Genomic DNA, 23,430 nt, shown 5'->3' with positions numbered 1-23,430 from the left:
ATGGTTCTTTAATTTGTATCACTACCACCCAACTCGAAAACAAAAGGCAAAATGCAGGCCAAAGCTTGCCATAATATTCTTAATATTCCTCCAAAACTTTTGCCACCAGCAAAACTGCCGTCCACGGCGAGCCAATTAACATTTCCGAGCCACGTGGCACGAGCCATAACGATCACCACGTCACCAACTCATGAAGTTTACACACCAGAAATTGACGATACAATTACTGCCTTTTGGGATTATCAATTCCTTTTCGTGTCCCAACGTTCCGAAGCTATCAAACCCATTTCACTTCGGGTCGTGGAGGGATCCATACCATCCGATTTCCCTTCGGGGACGTATTATCTAACCGGGCCGGGCCTATTCACGGATGATCATGGTTCCACGGTGCACCCTCTAGACGGGCACGGTTACTTAAGGACATTCGAAATTGATGGTACTACAGGCCAGGTTAAGTTCATGGCTAGGTACATTGAGACGGAGGCTCAGGCCGAGGAACGGGATCCGGTGACTGGGAAGTGGAGATTCACTCACCGGGGCCCGTTTTCGGTCCTGAAAGGAGGGAAGATGGTTGGTAATACGAAGGTAATGAAGAATGTGGCGAATACTAGTGTGTTGCAATGGGGTGGTAGGTTGTTTTGTTTGTGGGAAGGTGGTGATCCTTATGAAATTGATTCTAAGACTTTGAACACTCTTGGGAAATTTGAACTAATCAACAACTCTGATCAATCATTATTACCAGTAGAAGATAAAAAATTTAATGGTGATTTTTTGGATGTTGCTGCTCAAATCTTGAAGCCCATATTATATGGTATGTAATATCCTATAATTCTTCTTTTCTTTCACATAAAAAAAATTAACAACACACAACTTTTGTTGCTAAACAACCAACATCTATCTTTGATCTTATTTAATAACGGACTAGTGACAACCTTGGTATTGTATTTGCAGGGGTGTTCAAAATGTCTGCAAAGAGATTATTGTCTCATTATAAGATTGATACTCAAAGAGACAGACTTTTGATCATGTCATGCAACGCAGAGGATATGCTGCTCCCTAGGAGTAATTTTACATTTTATGGTAATATATAAGATTGTTTAATTTATGAACTTCAATTCAATTTTCTCAAGTTTCTTCTTTTTTAATGTTTTAAGTATTCATTGCACTAGCATTCATGTTAGGTGTAGAGTTTAGGTTCCCTCACATCCAAGATTAGACATCTGGTATGTTGGGAATTCTATACGGGGTGGGAAACAAGAATTGAAATGAGTACTTTTCTGATACCATATAAAGAAATAGAGTTTAGATCTAACACAATTTCAAAAACTAGTTCACGAGGAAAGAACTGTCAAATTCATATAAACAGACACTCATCCCTTAAAAACACAAATGTAGTACTCTTCACAGTAACTTCCAGTGTAAAGCAACAGCAAAAAGTGAAGAAAATAAAACAGAAACAAGCTTTTTCATTGTAGTAATATATATATATTTTTTGGTTCTTTTATCTGTTGGTTGTAGGCCTTGCATCAATAAGGGATGATTTTCTTTATTGTTTTCCTCTCTTGAAAAAAAAGAAAAAGTAAAAAGAGAGAGATAGATAGGGGTAGAGGGTCCAGTGATAAATAGAATATTCATAATGTCTTCAATCTAAAACATGGAGGAAATATAAAGAAATTGATCATTATCATAGAATAGTATAAATTTAGTATGTGTCTAGTGATCCAACTCTATGTTAAAAAAAGTCCATTTTTACATCACATGTAGATGTAATACTACGTTACCAAGAACGACAAAGCCAAATAGAATTTTAATTTATTTCATTCATTCTTCGTTTTTATCTCTCTATATATTCACGATTCAACTTTTTGTTAATTTGTTTTCTTGTCCAGAATTTGATTCCAACTTCCAGCTACTACAAAGCCAAGCATTCGAGATCCCAGATCATTTAATGATCCATGATTGGGCTTTTACTGATACTCACTACATATTATTTGCCAATCGCATCAAACTCGATATTCCTGGTAATTAATTTTGTCCTTATACTAAAAATAGATGATTTATTTTACTTGTCTAGTTTAACAGATCAATTTTATGTATATTTATTAAGATATGACTGTAAATCTTCATATATTATCAAAATATTCACTAAAATCTCGCATACGCCACCTAAGTAGTAGTAATTATTTTGAAGTGCAGGGTCAATGACAGCAGTATGTGGACTGTCTCCAATGATATCGGCATTATCAGTAAATCCAAGCAAGACAACATCTCCAATTTATTTGCTTCCAAGATTTCCTAAGAAAGAAACTAATGTAGAAAGAGATTGGAGAAAACCAATAGAAGCTCCTTCACAAATTTGGGTGTTACATGTTGGAAATGCCTATGAAGAAATTGATGATAACAATGGAAATGTAAACATACAAATTCAGGCTTCTGGTTGCTCTTACCAATGGTTCAATTTCCAAAAAATGTTTGGTAAGCAAAACACGGATTCATGTTTTATGCACTGTCAATATATAGGGGCGGTTTTAATATTATAAATAAAATATATAGATAAGTGGAACTTAATTTGTTTTTTTTTTCCTCCATATATATTTTCAGGCTATGATTGGCAAAGTGGTAAACTTGATCCTTCCATGATGAATGTACAAGAAGGAGGAGAAAAACTATTGCCTCACTTAGTTCAGGTCTTCTTCCTAACGTTTGGTTTATTATATTAAAATCGTAATTTTATTTTATTTTTAAAACAAAAAAGTAACTCAATCATGTCTAGATATCACCAAAATTTTTTTTAAAAAAATGCCTAAATATACTAAATTCGACCTCGAAAAACACAACTAGGCTACTACATGTACAAAATTGGCATATAAGTATAACCACGTCAACAACTGAATATACATAATATCCACGTGGTATTACTTAAGAAAAATAAAAAACGATCATTTTCCAATGCAACCTAATTAATACATATATCTTTAATAATTCATGTGACACATGTGATGACACATAACAAACTTTTTATCAAGTGTTTCAAATAGCTAGAGCTTCGTTATTATTTTATAGTGGTGTTACGTGAATATTATAATGTAATGCGAATTTCTGATCAAGTGACAATTATGGATATGCAGGTAGATATAAACTTGGATACAAACGGGAATTGCACAAAATGTTCAGTAAATGACCTAAATCCTCAATGGAAGAAAGCAGCAGATTTCCCAGCCATGAATCCAGAATTTTCAGGCAGAAAAAATAGATATGTTTATGCAGCAACATCTACAGGTTCACGTCAAGCACTGCCACATTTTCCTTTTGACACAGTTGTGAAACTAAACACGGTTGACAAATCAGTCCAAAAGTGGTCAGCTGGTAGGAGAAGATTCATTGGTGAGCCTGTTTTTATTCCAAGAGGAATTAAAGAGGATGATGGATACCTTCTTGTGGTTGAAGTAAGTAATTAACTTACATACACTTAAGTTTGCATAATTAATTAGCAGGTTATTTAACTCTAAATATTTTTTTAACTGACATGATAGTGTGAAATTAATCTGACCTAAAGTCTTCATTTTGTACACGTCAAAGCCTTCCGATCGAAAGAGCCGTCAATCACTATGATATCTTTCTTTGAAAAGAAATTGCGTAAAATTCTTTGTTTTAATTTATAGAACAAACTTCAGTATTACTTTTATTCTTATGATTTTATCTGTGAATATTTAATTTGCAGTATGCAGTGTCAACACAAAGGTGCTATCTTGTAATTTTGGATGCACAAAGAATTGGAGAGAAGAATGAAGTAGTTGCAAGACTTGAAGTCCCAAGACATTTGAATTTCCCACTTGGTTTTCATGGCTTTTGGGCTCCAAGCAACTCTGGCCTAGGCAATTTACAAAAAAATGAGTCCAAGTTTAAAGATTCTTGGTCAATGATGAAGGATAACATGGTTAAACTTGGGCAGTGAAACTGTGAAACATATATAAATAAAAAAAATGTTTTCATATAGATGTCCATTAATAGCTTAATTATCAAAAAGTGTTTAGAAAATTAATAGGATTATTTTGTAAAGTAGATCATTTATATACTAGAATCCACAAGAGTTCCAACAATGTCGATTCTTTTATTTCAGATGTAAGCATTTAGTTTGTATAAGCTATAAAACTATATATAGAGAACTTTATATGTTCACTCTACACAATACAGCTTTTAGTTTGTCTATATATTAATCTGGGGAAGGGACCTATTCAAATCAAAAGAAGTACCTCAGCTCTAAAAAAAAATGATCTTTCTCTTATGTGGCTATAGCGAAAATCCAAAAATCTAGAGCTTATGGTCTTAAGTTCCAATCCAGTTTCAACAATGTACTTCTCGGCACATCATCAATAAGGGAAAGCGGAACTGTTTGACGATGTATACTAAATATAACAAGCCCAATTCGCATCATTATGCTCAATAAAAGGAATGAGGGAAGCTAAAATCCAAAATATTGGAATTGGAAGGAAGGGAAAATTGGAAGATGAATCTTTTTCCTGGAGCTGGAACAACTTATTTTTTCTTACCCGATTCAACCCCAAAAAGTGGCTATTTTCTACCATAAAGTAGTTATATTTCCTGAAGAAAGTATTTGTTTTTTGATCTATTTAAAATTTATGTCGAAATGGGCCAGTGCAAGATAATCATTGATGCTGGGAGTTTGAATAACATAGCGTCCACGGAGATGGTAGATCAGTTAGGGCTGAAGTGTGTTTACAATATATATGATTCTTGATGATAAAATAGTGAATAAAATGCATGCTTGTGTAAGTACATGTTTGCATTCCCATCGAGTTAAAAAATGCCATAATTGAAATCTCTTCAGTCTAAACAAAAGTTGATTCTCAATCAAACACTAGATAAAATTATCCCACGTTTTATTTTAGATCCCTTATTCTTGAAACAGAAAATGACCCCTCGTACGTTATAAAAAATGTAGATGGAAGAAAAAAATGAAAAAATTACAAAATAGTTTCTGGTACTTTGAGCTTGGTTTAAAATGGTCTTTTAGATATATATATATATATATATATATATTTGTGTAGCTTTGATCCTTTGTGTTTTGCTAAATTGAATATTGTATATGTTATTGTTAAAACACAACTACTTTTCTTCGAAAGTATTTCTTAACTAATATCATTGTCTTCTCCTTCCTCATTATGTACAGATCCAATTCTATTAAAATCACTGACTTTTATTTGTGACAACAAACAAATTTACAATATTAATGCACAAATGATCTCAAAACATTAAATATTGCAATACCATCAATTACAATCTAACTACAAAAAATGTAAATTTAAATAAAATTATGTAAAATCATCAACTCTCACACTAAATAAAAATAAAACGAAAAAAAATAAAAATCACCATTTAAAGAGAATTGTGTACTGTATGATTGGCTTATTTGTAGGAAAATAATTATATTTCGACAAAATGTATTTTATTTACAGTTAAATTCTCAATTTAAAGTAATAATTGAATTTATTAAATAATTTAAGAACATACAGATCAAGATGGTCAAACAATGATTGTTGTTACTGTTAAATTGCTAAATAGATACAAGAAAATATGATAAACTAGATCAATGAACGATATGAGCAAGTAAATCAAAGTAGAGATTCTTATTCAACTGGCTCCAAGGTAATTGTCTGGCAATGTCTTCGAAATATAATATTTTTGTGAACATAAAAGTTTAACAGCATTAAGGGAGTAAAAGTAATAGCCTTAGTGATAAATATAAAAGATAAGTGTCATAAACGCACATAAATTATTTCTTATTTATTTGAGAACCACACATTGTGTAATACATTCTTTCTACCCTTTTTATTTTTTTAAAAAAATCTTGTCACATGACATTCCATATGGATAAAATATTCCTTTGACAAAAACTAAATAAACTATTAATATTAGTTAAAAGTTAAAGACTAAAGTATTTCTATCCCCCAAAAAGAAATTATTTTTTTATAAAAGAAATTACTTTTTTTAAAAAAATTATATTCTTAAAAATAAAATTTAAAATATTTTGCTCACGCACTCCACCACCTCTTCCTCCCCCCCCCCCACTACCACCACAATCCCCATCTTTTTATTTTTTTAAATTTCTTATATAAAATATTTTAAAAAAAATTCATACTTCACCCCCTCCCCCACTCCTTCCTAAAAAATGTTATTATTTTTATTTTAAAAAATAAATAAATTATACCCACCCCATCTAACCCTCCTCTCTTAATATATATGTATATATTTATATTTTTCTTGTTTTGTGTTAGATAGATACATATATTTTTAGGGAAATATTTTTTTTTACTTGCGTACCGAATATAACAGAAATACAAATTTTACTTTAAGAAAAGTCTTGCGGCAAGTAAAAAATATTTTTCTAAAATCATATGTATATATCTAATATAAAACGAGAAAAAAATTGAAAGCGGAGGGTTAGGTGGGGTGGGGTAAAAATTTTCTTTTAAATTTTTTAATAAAAATAATTAAACTATTAATTGAAAGCGGAGGGGTTTGGGGGAGATGAAGTAAGAATTTTTCTTTAAAAGTTTTATAAAAGAAATTTAATAAATAAAAATAAAATTAAAAAATTGGGGTGGAGAGGGGGGGGGTATGATGAGAGAAAGTGGTGGAGTGAGGTAAGAAAAATATTTTATAATTTTTTTGGGTAGGCGATAGTAATACTTTAATCTTTAACTTTAACTAATTCTAATAATTTGTTTAATTTTTATTGAGGTGAAATATTTTATCCACATGGAGTGTGATGTGATAATTTTTTATTAAATGAAAGATAGAGTGTATTACACATATCATGATGAGAATGAAATAAAAGAGAGATGTGTGTTTTTCAAATTAATAAGTGATAATTTTGATACGGGGAGAAAGTTTTCCACAACCTAACCCTAAGGAACGTCTTCTATGTAACACACTTCTCTTGGTGATTCTTATTTGCACAATTTAACTATTACGTACGTGTTTGAGAATCTCAAAAATAATAATTCAAATCCTTCAAAAGCAGATACGATTTTGACTTATCTTGAGGAATATGAATCTTAAATATAGAAATCTTCGTAGCTTAAGACAGTTTGGCATGGCAACTTTAGTCCTGTAATAAATAAGGTCAACCTCATTGACCGTGATCAAGCATTAAAACTGATGTCTCCTTTGCTGAATTCATTTGACATAATCTGCCTAGGCCTACATTTATTAAGATTGAATTAGGAGAAGACTCAATTTCAAAATATAAATGACGTTAGTAAATAACAAATAAAGACAACAATGAATATTCTTTCAAGAATCTAATCAAACATTTAATTTGTGGGATCATTAAATTCGTTTAACTAGTAAGAAAGTATAATCACATATAAAGACGAACTATACAATATAAAGTCAGAAGAAAACTTCAAAAAATGTTCAATAGAACCTTTTAGAGGAATTTGGAGAAAGAAGAAGCAGAAATGATGCGTTCTTTTTCTTTCTGTTCTTGAAAAAAATTGTGTTGTTCCTTTTCAACAAAATTTTTTTATAAGCCTAAAGGAATACAACACAACTATTCATATAGTTGTGTCTTTTTCATTCAAATAGTTGTATCTTTTTCATTCAAATAATTGTGTCTTCTCCCTTTATATTCATTAATATATATAATACATAATTATATATTAAATCTCTCATAAATCCGAGTTGATCCACGTGGGTGACCCGTCCAATCTCCTTCATTCTTGAAAAAACATACCTCAAGTTTCTTTTAAACAAAATTGTGATTGCATTGGCTTAATATCATTCTCCGACTTAAACTTTTTTGATACTTGACAAATTATTTTAAAATTATCACAATGACTGATTAATGCAGAAGATATTAATTAGAGTTTTCTATTTATATTTATTCCTTTTTCCCCCCTCTTACTTCTTCTTTTCTCATTTAGCAATATAATAATACAAGAGTCTGTGTAGGTACATGCTTAATATATATTATTTTATTTATCTCAATTATGAGAGTTAATTAATTTTTTTATAATTTATTAATTATTGTGATTTACAGTTTTTTAAACGTAATTCTCAAATTATATATGATACTCACTTTGTCTCAGTTTATGTGGTACATGTGAAACATTGAGATTCAACCAAATTTTAATATGTTTTTAAAAATATTTTAAGTTGTTAATTATTGTGATTTATAAAACTTTTAACGTAATTTTCAAATAATATATGTTACTCTCTCTATACGAATTTATGTAGCATGAGTGAGATTTTGAGAGTTGATCAAATTTTAAAAATATTTTTAAGTTGTTAATTATTGTGATTTATAAAACTTTTAACGTAATTTTCAAATAATATATGTTACTCTCTAAATACGAATTTATTTAGCATGAGTAAGATTTTGAGAGTTGATCAAATTTTAAAAATATTTTTAAGTTGTTAAATAACAAATTTTTTTTAGAAATTTATAACTACATAACATATTGAAAAGAAAAATAAGACAAATAAATTAAAATAAAGAAATTACTAAAGATAAATAGAGGAAAAGGACAAATCGATCAATTATCGGACTGACCCTAAATTCCTTTATTCGCTTCTATACAATAGAGTAATGTGAGTTGTTAAACATAATTTGGAGAGACTCGCTGGTTTTCGAAATTTTTAACATTGTTTTGATAGAACAAACTTTTGAGATACACCGGTCTTATCACAAAATGTAACTCAACAAACTCTAGATAAGAGTTGAGTTTAAAGCTCCACAAAAAAGAACACTTCTCTTCAACTAATAAGAACTCTCTTTTTTGACAAACTTAATACACTCAATGTTTTCTTTCCTTTCAAAACAAAAAAGACCTCTCTATTTATAGGAGAGAAAATCATTCAAAGATGAAAAAATAAACAATGGAATGTCATCATTATCATTTAGTGCACCGTTATGATTTAGTGCACCACTTATTAATGATCATTATCATCATTATGATTTAGTGCACCATTATATTTAGTGCACCACTTATTAGAGATAATTAAGTTAAAAAAATATATAATAGAATGAATAATTTTGCACTAACTAAAGATGATAATGAAAGATATTTTTATGTACTAGAGAAAAATAGAATAAAGATAACATTAAATATCATCAATGGACAATTACTAAAATTTCAATTTAATAAAATGTTAAAATGCCACACTAACACATTCCAAATAAGCTCTGCTACTAACAAGCTGATTCTTTCGAAGATTATGCATATTTTCAGCTCATATTAAAATAGCGTTGAAATTAAATATTTTTTTCCTTATTACAACAATAAATTCAAAGAATGAGAAGGGTGATAAACCCAAAACAGAAATAAAATATGGTGTGGCTTCAATTTTTACGTATTTTGAAAAGTTGTCGAATCTAAAAATTTTCCCATTCAAATTTCTTTGGTATTTATCAAGATTGATTTTACGAAAATCATATTTTTTTTATACAAATAAACTTTTAAATATAATTTTTTCTAGTTTTGTTCTTTAAAAATATAATACAAAGCATATATTTCAGATATGAACAATCATCTATTATTCAATTATGTCTTTAAAATTTGAGCCATAAAATTTCTCAATTCTAATACAAGGTACTAATTAAATCGAATGTATTTAATTAAGTATATTTTTTTAGTTTGCTCCTCATAAATAATCAAGAAAATGAATTTAAAGATATTTTCTTTTTATCATCTTCCTTGAATTATTATTTTTCGTATCATTTTTACTTAACACCAACTTGTGGTAATAGTTTTAAATCTTCTTTCTGTAATATTTCTATTTAAGAATTGCAAGTTTCAAAATATCAAATTAAAGATAAATATTTAAAATTTATTCTCGACCAAAGTAAGGTTATGATTTGCAAAAGAAGCAAAGGAAATTTGGGTGGAAATTATTAGAAAAATTAGAATAAATTACAAGTATGTACTTACGGTGCAAATTACTACGTACTTATTGTCAGTTTGTATAAAAGCCCTGCTTCTCCCATTGAAAAACCCTCACTGTCCCCTCTTACCACACTCCTGCTCCGGCGGTGAGTTTTGAATTAGAAAAAGGTAGGATACAAGCGCTGCCGTAGCTCCGGTAACAATGTCGACAGGCTTTTCATTCTCCTCTTCTACTGCACCCTTCTCTTTCTCTTCAAACCCGTCTTTTTCCACCACCCCCTCTGTCACCGCTACGACATCGTCTACTTCCGGTTCTTCCCCATTTTCCATGGCCTTCTCAAACCCTAATCCCACCTCCTCTGCTCCTTCTTTTGGCTTCGGTACTTCTACGACTTCAGCCTCTTCTGCTCCTTCCTACGGTTTCGGCTCTTCACCGTCGTTTGGGTTTTCATCTAGTGCTGCTTCTGCTTCCAGTTCCACACCCAGTCTATTTGGATCTTCTTCCGGTTCGGGTACCACTTCAAACTTATTAGGATCATCTTCATCTTCCGGTTCTGGTATCACTACGAATTTCTTCGGATCAACTACATCTGCAAGTAGTTCGCCGTTGTTTGGGGCAAATTCAGGTAGCACCGATGCCAATTCATCCCCTTTCGGTGGTCCTTCACTTTTCGGGTCGTCAGGTAAGCCCTCGCCGGGTTTGTTTGGGTCCAGTTTGGCTTCTGGTTCATATTCGGGCTTAAGCTTGTTTGGTTCTTCTTCGTTTTTATCATCAACTTCTGCTTCTACTGGAAATGCAGCAACTAGTGCTAGTACAACTCCATTCTCTTCATCTATATTTGGGTCGTCTTCTTCAGCATCATCTTCACCTTTTGGATCATCTTCAACAACTCCTTCGTTTGGTTTTCCGTCATCAGCGGCCTCACTTTCGTTTCAGTCAGCTTCGAGTTCAGCTTCTTCTTCACCTGCACCTTCGTTTTCCAGCTCAGCAGCCGCCAATTCCTTATCTTCTTCATCTGCATTTTCCTTCCCTGGTGCTTCACCCGCAAGTTCTGCCCCGGCATTTTCATTGTTAAGTACTTCAACCACCACTTCCGTATCCTCTACACCGGGATTTTCTCTTGCTGCTGCATCAACTAGTTCTGCAGTGTCCTCACCAGCATTTTCATTTTCGACCTCGAGCTCAGCAGCATCAGGTCCAGCATTTTCATTATCAACGCCGAGTTCAGCGTCACCTGCACCTTCATTTTCTTTTTCTATGCCTGCTACAGCTTCTTCATCCACATCACCTTTTTCAGCTTCTACTGCTCTGTCATTTTCGGTTGCAAAAGGGACAGGAAGCTCTGTAGCAGCTTCTTCAAGTGCTCCGGTGTCAAAACCTGCTAGTACTGCGTTTTCAATTTCTTCATCGCCTTTGTTTTCAACTGTTACTACCCCCACCAGCATTTCTACAACTGCAGCTGCTACTGGAGCTTCTTCTACAACTAGTGGGACTGGTTTATCTCTGACATTTCCTGCACCCACTTCTTCAGCTTCAACAACTAGTGCTGTTGATGCATCTCCAATTGCTGGGTTTGGTACCTCTGCCCCATCTACAAGTTTTTCATTGTCTAGCAAAGCATCTGCACCAGCTTTATCCTCACAGTCTCAGTCAACTGCGGCTGTGCCAAGCTTTGGTAAGGTTTACTCATACTTTGTTTGAATATTGTGTTGTCTATGTTGTAGCTGCTGTATCATATGATAATTAAACTTGCTTATTAAATGGAATATAGTCGCCGACATACTTTAATGGACCTTTTTGGTTAATGAAGTGAAATTAGTTGTTCTAACTTTTTCTTTGATTGCAAAGGAAAGTCCATACCCATAAATGTGGCTTGATCATTCATTACTTCAATTTTCTTCTGCCGTATAAAACATGCCCTTGTGAGAGAAGTGAATAGTTTGCTAATTGTCAAGAGAAAATGTAGTTTGAGGCAATATTATTGGGGTGACATTCAGTGCAAATTTCTCCTTTATTAAAAAAGGGAAGATAATTGAGTACAAATTCCTCTCTATTCTTATCAGGGACTTTTTATACCTTAGTAGGAAGTTTCTCAGATATTCTGCTATTTCTTGATAAATATTGTTTTAGGTGATTGAGATAAAGATGTTCAGATCATGACAGATTAGCAATTTATTAAAACAGCGAGTTGTTAAAATGTTAGAGCTCCTTCCTAACAGGAAAGAGATTCTATAGTAAGATCATGCTGAAGAAGGAAGTAGTATGAAAACATGACTATGATATAGAGTTGTAGCCTATAAGTCTCCTCCAGTAGCAAAGCTGTGAAGCATCCAGTAACTGCACTGTCCATAGTACTGTGCTAGTCTGTTAGATGTACTAGCCAATAGCCATAGTCTCTGCTAAGTGTACTGTGCCTTCTTTAAGTGAGATTGGTTCTGTTGATATGAAGTCCACTACAGAAGATGTGGAAAAACCCCATCTATCCATGCTTTGCAATAGGCCCAAAGGAGCATCAGTTGAGTGTTGAGTTTGAGGTTGTTGCAGGAGAGAATGAGAGCTCGAAGCAGTTGGAAACCAGACGGGTCCTTTGTCATGTCTCTCCCCTGACATGAATGATTTAAATTATACATCTACATCACGCCAACTCTTGGACAAATTTCAAGCAAATAAGATGACATTTCTAAGGAAGAATATCATGAGTAGTAAGACCACAAAGCCAGAATTTTCGAAGTTGGTGGCTGAAGTAAAGGTAGCCATCGCTGTGCATCACACCCTAGGGACATCATGTTATGATGAACTGCAACTCATGAAGACAAAGGACTGTTGAATTATTTAAAGCTGCATTTCAAATGGACTGGATGCAGCACAGAGTTGAAAAACTGGCATAACTTCCAATATAAGAAACATCTAGAGTTAGATGACATAGGTCAACATGTAAATAAACAACAACAACTACTATGACTCAACCCCAAACTAGTTAAGTTGGCTGTATGCTGATTGTGTCACTCAAGTTATACCCTTCTATCTGATAATTGAATATATTGGGGGTCATGTAAATGCTGCAAAGAAATCTGCGATGAATGTGGAAAATAGGAAGTGGATTTGCTTGAGTTGGACAAAGGTTTTATTAGATATAATTTAGGTGAAGGGATGAATAACTGCTTGTATCTCCTTTCTTTCATGCGTGGAGGTTGTGCAAATTTTGTTCTCAGTGAAACTTTTGCTGTGTGCCATATCTCTTTATGTTTTATCGTTATACTCCTCTTGTTTGTTGATTTAGGTAAACTGGAGAAGTAACATGTGTGAAATATTGGTTCAGAGTTTACTGGAATCTCAGTCTTACTCTTACTATCACACAGGGTTTAGGTGTTTGAGAGCCTCGAAATATTATTTGGCAAGCCTGATAAGTGCTTTTGGTTTCCTTAATTTGGTGGTACACATATGATCTTATATATATGCACACTGTGCATACACTTATTTGTTGCTGCTCTACTGCTGCTAAGTATCTGCTTTTATCCCCTAGATGTTCCAGCTTTGTACTTGTAGGGTTTAAATGTTGAAAAATAAGTCTATTTGGCAACATCCTTTTATGTTTTGTAATAATTTAAATTGTGCATATTTCAAAAGTCTAAGCAGCATAGATCGGTATAGTTATAACAATTGAGCCTTTTGAAGCAGTAGAGAGGAAAAGTTTCGTTTTATGGTTGAGAAAACTCAACTTTCAACTATAATGTGTCATGTAATTTGTCTTTGTGCTTGTCCAATTTTGTTGCTATATCAAATGAAAGCGTCTTTATGTTTGAAAGGATTACTACTAGTCTCTAAGCCAGGCTCATTGAAGTTTTTCTTTCAAACATGGATTGATGACTTGACCTGTCGGAAAAGTACTCCCTTCATTCACTTTTACTTGTCCAGTTAGGACTTTGCACGCCCTTTAAGAAACAATGATTGATGTGGATATTTGACCACAATACCCATGTTAAGTGTTGTTTAGTCTTAGGTCTTGGAAAATGATCTGGGGAATAAGTAATTAATGCTAAGGATAAAACATAAAAAAAAACATGGTTTTCACTTGATATGCTAAAAGTGACAAATAGAAGTGAACGGAGGGAGTAAAATAGAAACACCAAACAATGTTGAGTTGAACTGACACATGGAACTCGGGAGGAGCACTTTTGAGCTTAAAATGGGTTGTTTTATCTTAATCATATTTACAAAACTGAGCACTATAAACTTGATCTGTTAGGATAACAACAACATTATGAGATCATATGGAAATATCTAGAAGAACTTTATTAGTTCACAAGGACCAATGGTGGTAGTTTGCTTAATCATTTACATATCCTGATACTAATAGCACATTGTTTATCTTCCGCTTAAAGTTGCTGTGATTACTGATTATAACGTCAATGCCATTTTCTAATAGCATATCTACTGTGTCCTGAAATATTAGTCCATATTTGCTCCCCAAGAGTGAAATAAATCTTTGAATAAGTTGTCAAATGTATTTTGTTGTTATTTTGATGAAATATTGTGAGTTGTAGTACTTTTTGTTGTTCACAAACATTTAAATTTTATTCCCAAAAATTGAAATTGTCTACATTGTCATCTACCTTACTTTGTCCTGCTTCCAAGCATTTCCTAGATATAATTTTAAGTGCCATTTGTTAAATATCATGGTTATTATAAGTTTATTCTCTTTAGGTGTCCCAAGCACAACTTCTGGCACTGCAACAAGTTCAGCTGCTCAAACATCATCAGCCTTGGGTGTGACTTCTAGTAGTGGGTATGTATTTTTTGGTTGTTTAAAGTAACTTAGACTTTTCTTATCTTACTGAAAAAAGTCCCTGGGTTATGTCAGGGAATGAAGAAGAGTTTTGGGGGATGAAAAGTGGAAAGTGAATAAGTAACATTTTGATTGCAGTAAATAGTCTATGAGTTTACTTCAGCTTGTGTGTTTGCATGGAGCAGTATTTTTGGCTTTTCATGGAATGTTACTCTGTAGTAATTTGTTTCAAAAGAGCTTTGCGTCCTTTTCTATATCAACTGACTTTCAAACCATTAGGCCTCCAAAGATAGTGGAAAGCTCTATCCAGGTGTTGTTAGTTTAATGTGGCTTGATGGTTTCTTATTCTCCTAACTGCTCTCGTCTATTTTACAAAATTTCTTAAATCTTATAAGAAAGCATGACTTCCTTTCTATTTTCGTGAAACAGTTGAAGTTAAAACTCAAAATTGAAACATACTAGGATTACAAAGGTTAACTTTTGGTGCACCCGCAAGTTTCCTACAAGTATTGGCAATTGGCATTATGCTTTGAGAAAAAAATATGTGATTGGGTACTATGGTACAGAATTGTGTAGGTTATGTTTTTTTGGCTACCACCCGTATTGTTTTCCAATATCAGTAAATTCATTATTTAATCCACCAAAACAGCCCCTAGGATCACAAAGAAGTCAATGGAGAAGAAGAAACTATAGAGTTGCAGATTCTCTGTACTAGTCGCAATTAGTCCCCTCAAAAAGTGGAATTCAGTAGTAATAATATCAAAGAAAGCTCAATTCATCTGTTGCGGTGGTTATTTTATTTAGTAAAGAGGAGAGTCTATTATGAATCAGGTCTAAAGATTTCTTCTACTTCTCCTTTCCAACTCATGTCTAATTATGCAAAAAGAACATTATTTTGAGAAATTTATTGCCACTAATTAGGAATCTATTCATCAATTGAGATCCAATCTTGTTCTGACCTGCTCTATATGCATTAGCTTGGCTTTGAACCTTATTTTGTTTGTCCCTTTCTTTACAGGACTACTTCAACTTCTACTGTAGTTGCCACTTCCACGCCGAAATTACCATCAGAAATTACAGGGAAGTCTGTAGAAGAGGTAACATATATTTGTTAAAAATTGGGTAGTATCTTTTTTCTCTCTTGCCCCTTGTTAATCAATTCTGGGGTGATATAATGCACTTAGTTTTGGCTTCACATGTATTGAACCATGGACTTGATTCCTTGAATATGCTGAAGTTTCACTAATTTTGTGGCGGAGAAATGCTTTAGCCAAAAATTAATAATATGAACATACTTCATGAGGGGATAGGTGATAGAGGCAATAACTTCAATATTTCTTTGGTCAGTTATCCAGTCTTCTTCAATGAATATTTCACCCATTCCCGTTTATTGTTGAGGAATTCACATTGTTCCTGTTTATTACAATGTTACATATGTAACTTATTGTGTATTCCTTATTTCAATGAAAGATCATCAAGGAATGGAACGCTGAGCTGCAGGAACGCACTGCAAAATTTAGAAAACACTCTAATGCGATAGCTGAATGGGACAAAAGGATCTTGCATAACCGTGATATTCTTCTCAAACTTGAGGTAACTTGAGATTTATTTGAAGTCAACATTCTTCTATGGAAAATATCCAGATTTAATTCAAGCTCTCTGCAAATCCATTTCTATTCTATATCTGCTGCATTCTGTAAGCTCTAATAGCCTGTTTGGATTGACTTATTTTAGGAGCTTTTAAGCTAAAATAGCGTTTAAACAGTTTTGTAGTGTTTGGGTAAAGTAAAAAAGTGCATATAAGCACTTGTTTTAAAGCCAAAATAACAAAAATAAGCCAAAAACCAATTCAAACAGGCTCTAAGTCATTCTTCTCTTTAATTTTTTTATGTATTAGCTAGGTAGATGTTTCCTGTTGGGAGATAACTCATATTTTCCAAGATTAATAATAGAGTACTTTGTTCATACTAATTGAGCTTTGCTGTAAATTATTTGTCAAAAGAGTTACTTTTAGCCTTTTTCTTTAGTTGTGGTTTTCTTAACACACTTGTATACGTTGTGTCTTTAGTTATTTTTCTTAGGAAGTTTGACATATGTAATTACATTGTTACCATCTCAGAGTGAAGTTGCAAAGGTTGTTGAGACTCAAGGCAGCTTAGAGCGACAGCTGGAGCTGATTGAGACTCATCAGGAAGAGGTTACTTAATTACCATGAACTTTTCCTGCAATTTGAGTCTTTATTTCCCAATCTAATGTCTATTCGGTATGTAATTTTGAAAGCATTCCATGCTTATCCCATCCTGTGCAATTTTAACCAAAAGTTTGTTGGTTAAATAGTCTTTCGGAGACATACTTGTAAATACACTAATCTGGTTGATGTTTCTGGAGTGGATCTACTGAAATTCTTTGATACTCAACTTTTGCATTTCTTGTGTCAATGTATCATTGGAGGAAGCTGTTATTAGTCAGTATCCCGAACTACGCCGTCCCAGATACATGAAAATTGCTACTTGAATCTTATCCATTCTGTTCTGCCTAGGTCCAACATTGTGGTACTGGATACTTCTTTCAGACAAACTAATGGTTCTCTAAATCTTATACTATCTTGGGTGTTTAACTAGTTTAATCACAATTAGTTGGAACTGGCTACATGGATCCTTTGCTTTTGTTGTGTTTGATTCAAGCTAATATGCATTGACGTCGAGTGATTTTAGGTCTTTTTTGGTAACTTCCCTCCATGTGCTTTATTCTGCCTTGTCCTCAATCATTATATTCTCATACATACAGACTGTCCAGACATAAGTCTATGTAGTACATAGCAAAACTTTTTAAAGTAAAATATTCTTATTTATCACGGCTTGATGCATCGACAACCCCTTAAACTTGCCAATACATTTCATTTAGAAACTCGAACTATGGCTTGTTCAATTGAGCACCTGAACACATGATAAGGTGTTCCTGTTAGACACCTTCTATTCAAATTTTGGATTTTTTTTGTGTGTATTCTCAAATACTCATTACGTAGATAAGTTAACCACTTAAAATATGCCACCTCCTTTAATTATACGCATTAGCCTCAATACACGATAAAACCTCATATATGTTCCAATTGAGGTTGATATGTATAGTTAAAGGAGGTGACATATTTTAAGTGGTTGACTTATTTATGTAATGGGTATTTGAGAATACGTGCAATTTGTTTTTCCAAAATTGGAAATGAAATTGTCTAATAGGAACACTTTTATCATGTGTTCGGGTGCTCTATTGGAACAAACCGTAGGTTGAGTGTCTAAATGAAATTTACTGGCAAATTTGAGGAACTGTTTATATATAAATCATTTTATCTTCTATATGCTTAGTTGCTCCTTTTTTCTTGAATGCGATCATTTTTACTATTGTCCAATTTTGCATGACCACACATTTATCTTAATAAATCCAAATTTCTACGACATTTATCCTGTAAGTATGCTGGTTTCAGAGTCCTAACATTCTCTCTCGTATGACATTGTTTGTCCTGATCTATAGAACTTACATTTCAATCTTTTTAGATATCTTCCTATCCCCTAGTAACGCGGACACACTAAATTTTGGCTGTCCTATTTCAATTCTATGTGTTACAATCTATCATGTAATTCTTTTGTAAGACGTCTGAATTGTTTGCATTTAAGCACCACATTCCTGTCTAATCTCACTTCAAATCTTTCTTATTATGGAGGTTGAATTTTCTGGGTCATATTATGTTTTACTTTTGTTTACCCTAAAACCTTGCTCTTTTGAGTTCTTCTCATTGGAGGGAGCTGTTATTATGGTGAATACATTTTCCTATATCCTCATTTTGATAAGTGGTGAATACATTTTGTTGATAGCCAAGAATTCCCCAAACCTCGTATATACCCGAAACTGCACCTCACTTTTTACCTCATATATTTGATGTGTATGGAGTTACTTTTGCGTGGATCTTTGCTACCTATTTAAGCCAGTGTTTCACAGTCGCTTGTTTTCTTTTTTGTAACTCCTGGCCTGTGATTTCTAGTGATTGTCATTTTAAAGGACATATACTATGGTAATAACTCACGACATTTATGATATTCATAGGTAATTGACTTTGTTGATTCTGTGTACTTGTTATGGGATAATGTCATAACAGAATTTCCTTCTCATTTTTCTCACTGCTGTTAGGTTGACAAGGCATTGCAAAGCATGGAAGAAGAAGCTGATCGAATTTACAGAGACGAGAAAGGAGTGATTCTTGATGATGAAGCTGCATCAACAAGGGATGCAATGTAAGTGCATTTTTGAATAATCTTCTTTGCTTCTTGTTTCTTTGAAGCCATGCATAATGATGGCCTTTTTGAATTCATATCCAGCTTGTTAATATTATTAGCTGCAAAAATCTCACTGTTTCTTTTACTGGAGTGGGTTATTGAATGACCTTAAACAATCTCAATAAATGCATTATGTTGCCTTCTTTTGGTTTCATTTTGATGAGCCATTTCAATTGTATGTGTCTTATTTTTACGAAAAATATTTTCCTTCCAATCGAACAGAGATTCTTGTTTCTTCTGAATAGGCGTAGTTTGTTTTTTCATACAATGGAAAATAATATTCGTTTCAATTTTCAAGTACTAATGTTTAAATATCATTTGTTGTTTTTCCTGTATTTCTCTAAGGGTAATCTTTATTGGGGTGGTTTGACCTCTAGCTATTAATAAAAGTAGATTGAGAAGATCCTATAGCAAAGCCTGGTTAGATGGGAAATAAGTAGTCCTTGAATAAGCCTTCACATTCTTAGCTGTTGTAAATTGCAGTTGCTATGCAACACTAATATCGGTTTGATTTAATTTTAGAAAAGCAACAAGCAGGAGTTAATATCAATTAGAAAAGCAAAGGCTAAAACACATATAATTTATGTGTCTTGCAACCTATTACTTGAATTTTAAAAAATATCCATATTTAGTACACTTGGATCCTTAAATAGTTTTCTATTTTGATCTGTCCTGTAGTTACTCCAGCAAATGGAAGCAAGATAGCCCATTACCTTTTGCAGTCAATAACTAAACTTTATTTTTATAATCCTAGATTCATTTTGCCTCCTTTTTCATCTCTGTCATCCACTTGGCCATATTTTAATGCATCCATTTCTGTGGAACTGGTGTAATTTCAGGTATGAACAAGCCGAGTTTGTGGAGAGGGAAATGGAGAAGATGACAGAGCAGATCAAGTCAATCATTAATACTTTTAATGCTTGCCAGGTCTTGTACCTTCATTTATTTCTGCGCCTGCCTCTTACCTTAGCATTATGACTAAGATGGTGTATATTTTATACAATATGGTTTTTTATAAATTCTCTGTTTACTGTTTTATTTCATTTAGGGCGGAGAACTTGAGGCAACTGATGGAATGACACCGCTTGATGTTGTTGTCCGAATCTTGAACAATCAATTGAGTTCACTGATGTGGATTGATGAAAAGGTGAGCTTTGCCTTCTCGTGCTTTTTCTGCCTTTTGTTTCTTAGCGCATTGCATTAAATGAAATCAGAGGGAAAAGAGCTAAGTTGTTCTAAATGTACACTTGATTTACGTGGATGCTTTCTTTCCTTAAATATAAAAAGTTAATGATACCATTTCTACATTTGTTCAGGCTGGAGAATTCTCATCTCGTATTCAGAAGCTTGCAAGTGAAGGGCCTGCTGCCAATCGTGAATCAACGGGTCCTAAATTATGGTTGACTCGATGATTGGCACACTACTTGGTGCTGTCAACAGGTTCATGTCAAAGTATAAATCCAAGGGCATCTGAATCTTTTGTGGATTTTGTTTCTCCTTCCAGCTGTGTATGCTATTAGGTTCAAGGCAGGGATGTTAAATCATGATTCATTTCAAAGGCTTTACATCTTATTGGTGATTGAAATGCTGAGATTTTTTTTTTGAAATGGTGCTCAAACTCGTGTGCCTTCCTCCTCTTTGCTTATTACTGTCCAGACAAAATGATGTTTACATAAAGAAATACAAAAATTTACAGACTAAAAGGTGAGTTCTTTTTGCATCACCTACCCTCCCCCCACACCCACATTTTCTTTAAATTCTTTTATTTTCTCAAAATAGAGTGATCCTCAAGCTGAAGCATAATAGTTACAGTTCTCGAACAACTAGTTATGGTTTTGTTTGCTATGAGAGTATGAGGAGCAGTCCATACAGTTTGGTGTGGGCAGTGGCTGAAAAAGTGCCTTGGACTAATGTTTCGATAGTGGATAAAACCGAGAGAGAGGGAAGCAGCTGCAAGAGTCGATAACTTTTGAAAACTATTCACAAAAAGCTTTGTTTTCTTCCTATGTCAAGCATGTAACAAATTAATCATCTAGAACAACACACGTGTGATGGTTTGATGCTGATCAAACACCTTGGGCTCTTGTCACGACCACAATCAACAACAGAACAACTGATAAAAGGAAAGAGGATCTAATCTTCTCTTCCAAGAGATCAGAGAGTTCTGAAGTAGGTTTTTCTTTGTTTGTTGGTTCAAATAGTTCATTGATTATTTCACTCAATAATGATCCAAATGATTGGATCAGCTCTGCGATTCTTGAAGTTGTGATGCCCAAAATCCATTTCACTATTAGGGATCCAATGTTCGACTCCCCAGTTGATCTTTCCGATTCTTCTTCTTTAGCTGCATATAGGAATATAAGAACAGTGAAATCAACGTTTTATTTTGACCAAATAGGCAAAAAAAGAGAAATTATACACTGCTGAACAAATGAATTTCCTGTCATTTCTCATGGTGTGCATAAAGGTTATTTGCCTATGTTTGAGTCTTTTAAGTGTTCCCATCTCAAATCCAAGCACTCTGACCTCAAAAATCCTTTAATTCTAAACCAAAACTAAACTAGTTGTGTAAGTTGTATACATCTTCATAGCTAGTGAATAACTTCAAAATGGTAATAAGAAAAGTACCAGCCAACGAGGAGTTAATAAAACGATTAATATAAACCTGCACATATCAGTGAGTCTTGAAGATTTTGAACTGCCTTGGTGCTCATTATGGCTTCCCAAACAGCTCTGTCACAAGCTATGGAACAAACCAATCTCTACATGCAAGTAAAATTTCTTCAGAGACAACAATAGATCAAAGACATGAAATTAAACATCTACGCTCAATGTTTCTAGCAGAGCTGTTTTTTTTTTAAAGTACTAATAATAGCAGAAATAACTCAGTGTGATGAGATTTGTAATCAACCGTCAAATAGTAAATGACCATAGAATGCATTCATGAGCTAGAAGTTCAATGCTTTACTACATAATTATTGGAAATCACCAAAAGCTGAGCATCATACAAAGTAAGAGGAGTGCACGCTGATAACAACTAGTCAAAATACACACCTGAATTGATGGTTCATTTTGAAGCATATGAAAAGCATCATAAAATCTTGCATTTCCAGGGGACTTCACCAGAGTCGACTGATGGGGATTTAGCATCGGTTCAAGCCAATTCATCTCTTCTTTAGGAGCATAACACTCACTCATAAAACTGCAGAAAACAGTATAATGAATCTTCAGAAGTAAACTTCATCTCGAATTTAAAGTTTCTATATAACGCTTCAGTGCTTTCTTCCTCGACTCCCAAAATTCCTATCAACTACACACATACCAACATATCCAGTGTAATCCCACAAGTGGAGTTTGGGGAGGGTGATTTGTGCTCAACCTTAAATCCTTTGTTTGGTAGGATTTTCACCCTATTCATTCATTATTGTAGGGCATATGACTAAACATAGTAAATCATGGTATTAGCAATACAAGAGTTATTAATACATGGATAAGCATGGTTAAAGAAAGAATTGCACTTATTACACCAAATCAAACCGTGGCTAAGAAAAAATTCCAGCAAAACTAATCACAACATTACTAATACCTATGCTCTACCGAATGACCGCTAAATCCCTGTACTATACATAGAACTGTTAGCTTTCTTATAAAAGTTAAAGATTTTACCTTTGGAGATCAGAGAGAGCCTTTTCAACCTCCCAGCTACAAGGAACAGAACCAAAAGCAGGGTCATGATAAGGAGACCCTTTTTCATCAACCCCATCAAAAGATCCACAATCAAGAATGTTAGAGTTTGACCCATAATCAATACACCTATTCTTGGTCCAAGATTCTCCAATGGGTGTTTCACAAATTGATGATAAAGAAGGGGGAGAGTGGAAATTGGAGTCCCTGGGGGTGGGTAGGGGTGGGGTAGTGAAAGAATTGTTGCTTGTAAATGGAGGCAACATGGCTCCTCCTCCCATTTTCTCTTGTACTGTAAAAACTGTGGATTGTTTCCTCTCTGCTTTAAGTCAACTCTCTGAGAGTGTGGGCAGAAGGTATCTATCTATCTACACATTTCTTGAAGAAGGTATCTACACATTTCTTTTTAGGTGTATATTTTTTGTTGGTATTGGATAAGATATTTTGAGCAATCCTTTTGAAGCATGTCACTATGTTGTACAGTACGGTTCCTTTGGTAGGGCACTTAAATTATTAGATTATAATTTTTGAACTAATTTATTACCATGAATGAAATAAGGTATGATATTCAATAATTAAGTTAAAAACAAAATTTATATATAGATATATATTGTTAATAATATAGATTTACACGTCAATTAAATATAATATAAATTTAATGTTAGGCTTATTATATACACATGTATATAAATATTTGATGAAGTGCAAAGGATGTCAAAAAAT

General features: G+C 33.4%; 3 protein-coding genes across 4 annotated transcripts; 2 read left to right on the top strand and 1 right to left on the bottom strand.

The window, feature by feature from the left end:
* On the top strand, positions 1-4,151 carry LOC129884786 (carotenoid cleavage dioxygenase 7, chloroplastic). Its single transcript, XM_055959071.1, is given in 7 exon segments — positions 1-811; positions 952-1,080; positions 1,890-2,021; positions 2,197-2,475; positions 2,602-2,687; positions 3,129-3,446; positions 3,722-4,151. Coding segments are annotated over 7 exon segments (1,989 nt in total). The 3' UTR covers positions 3,956-4,151.
* Positions 4,152-9,988: 5,837 nt separating this feature from the next.
* Positions 9,989-20,721, top strand: LOC129886726 (nuclear pore complex protein NUP62). 2 transcript variants are annotated; one of them, XM_055961542.1, is made up of 10 exons: positions 9,989-10,594; positions 10,712-11,587; positions 14,617-14,698; positions 15,717-15,795; positions 16,169-16,291; positions 16,818-16,895; positions 18,878-18,981; positions 19,863-19,950; positions 20,072-20,170; positions 20,340-20,721. In XM_055961542.1, exons 1-10 carry the CDS (start codon positions 10,114-10,116, stop codon positions 20,433-20,435), a joined length of 2,106 nt encoding a protein of 701 aa, XP_055817517.1. In that variant the 5' UTR covers positions 9,989-10,113; the 3' UTR covers positions 20,436-20,721. The 2 variants fall into 2 exon arrangements, with proteins under 2 accessions (XP_055817517.1, XP_055817516.1); XM_055961541.1 differs by having other exon boundaries at positions 9,989-11,587.
* Positions 20,722-20,962: 241 nt separating this feature from the next.
* On the bottom strand, positions 20,963-23,139 carry LOC129886729 (uncharacterized). The gene is made up of 4 exons (XM_055961543.1): positions 22,690-23,139; positions 22,078-22,225; positions 21,689-21,785; positions 20,963-21,367 (listed from the first exon to the last, which is right to left on the bottom strand). The coding sequence occupies exons 1-4, from the start codon at positions 22,986-22,988 to the stop codon at positions 21,090-21,092; spliced, it is 822 nt and encodes a 273-aa protein (XP_055817518.1). The 5' UTR covers positions 22,989-23,139; the 3' UTR covers positions 20,963-21,089.
* Between the last annotated feature and the right edge of the window lie 291 nt (positions 23,140-23,430).

This window comes from Solanum dulcamara, chromosome 4 (assembly GCF_947179165.1).
Source record: "Solanum dulcamara chromosome 4, daSolDulc1.2, whole genome shotgun sequence".
NCBI lineage: Eukaryota > Viridiplantae > Streptophyta > Magnoliopsida > Solanales > Solanaceae > Solanum > Solanum dulcamara.
Note: the sequence above shows the minus strand (reverse complement) of the source record. Positions and strands in the feature narration are given on the sequence as shown.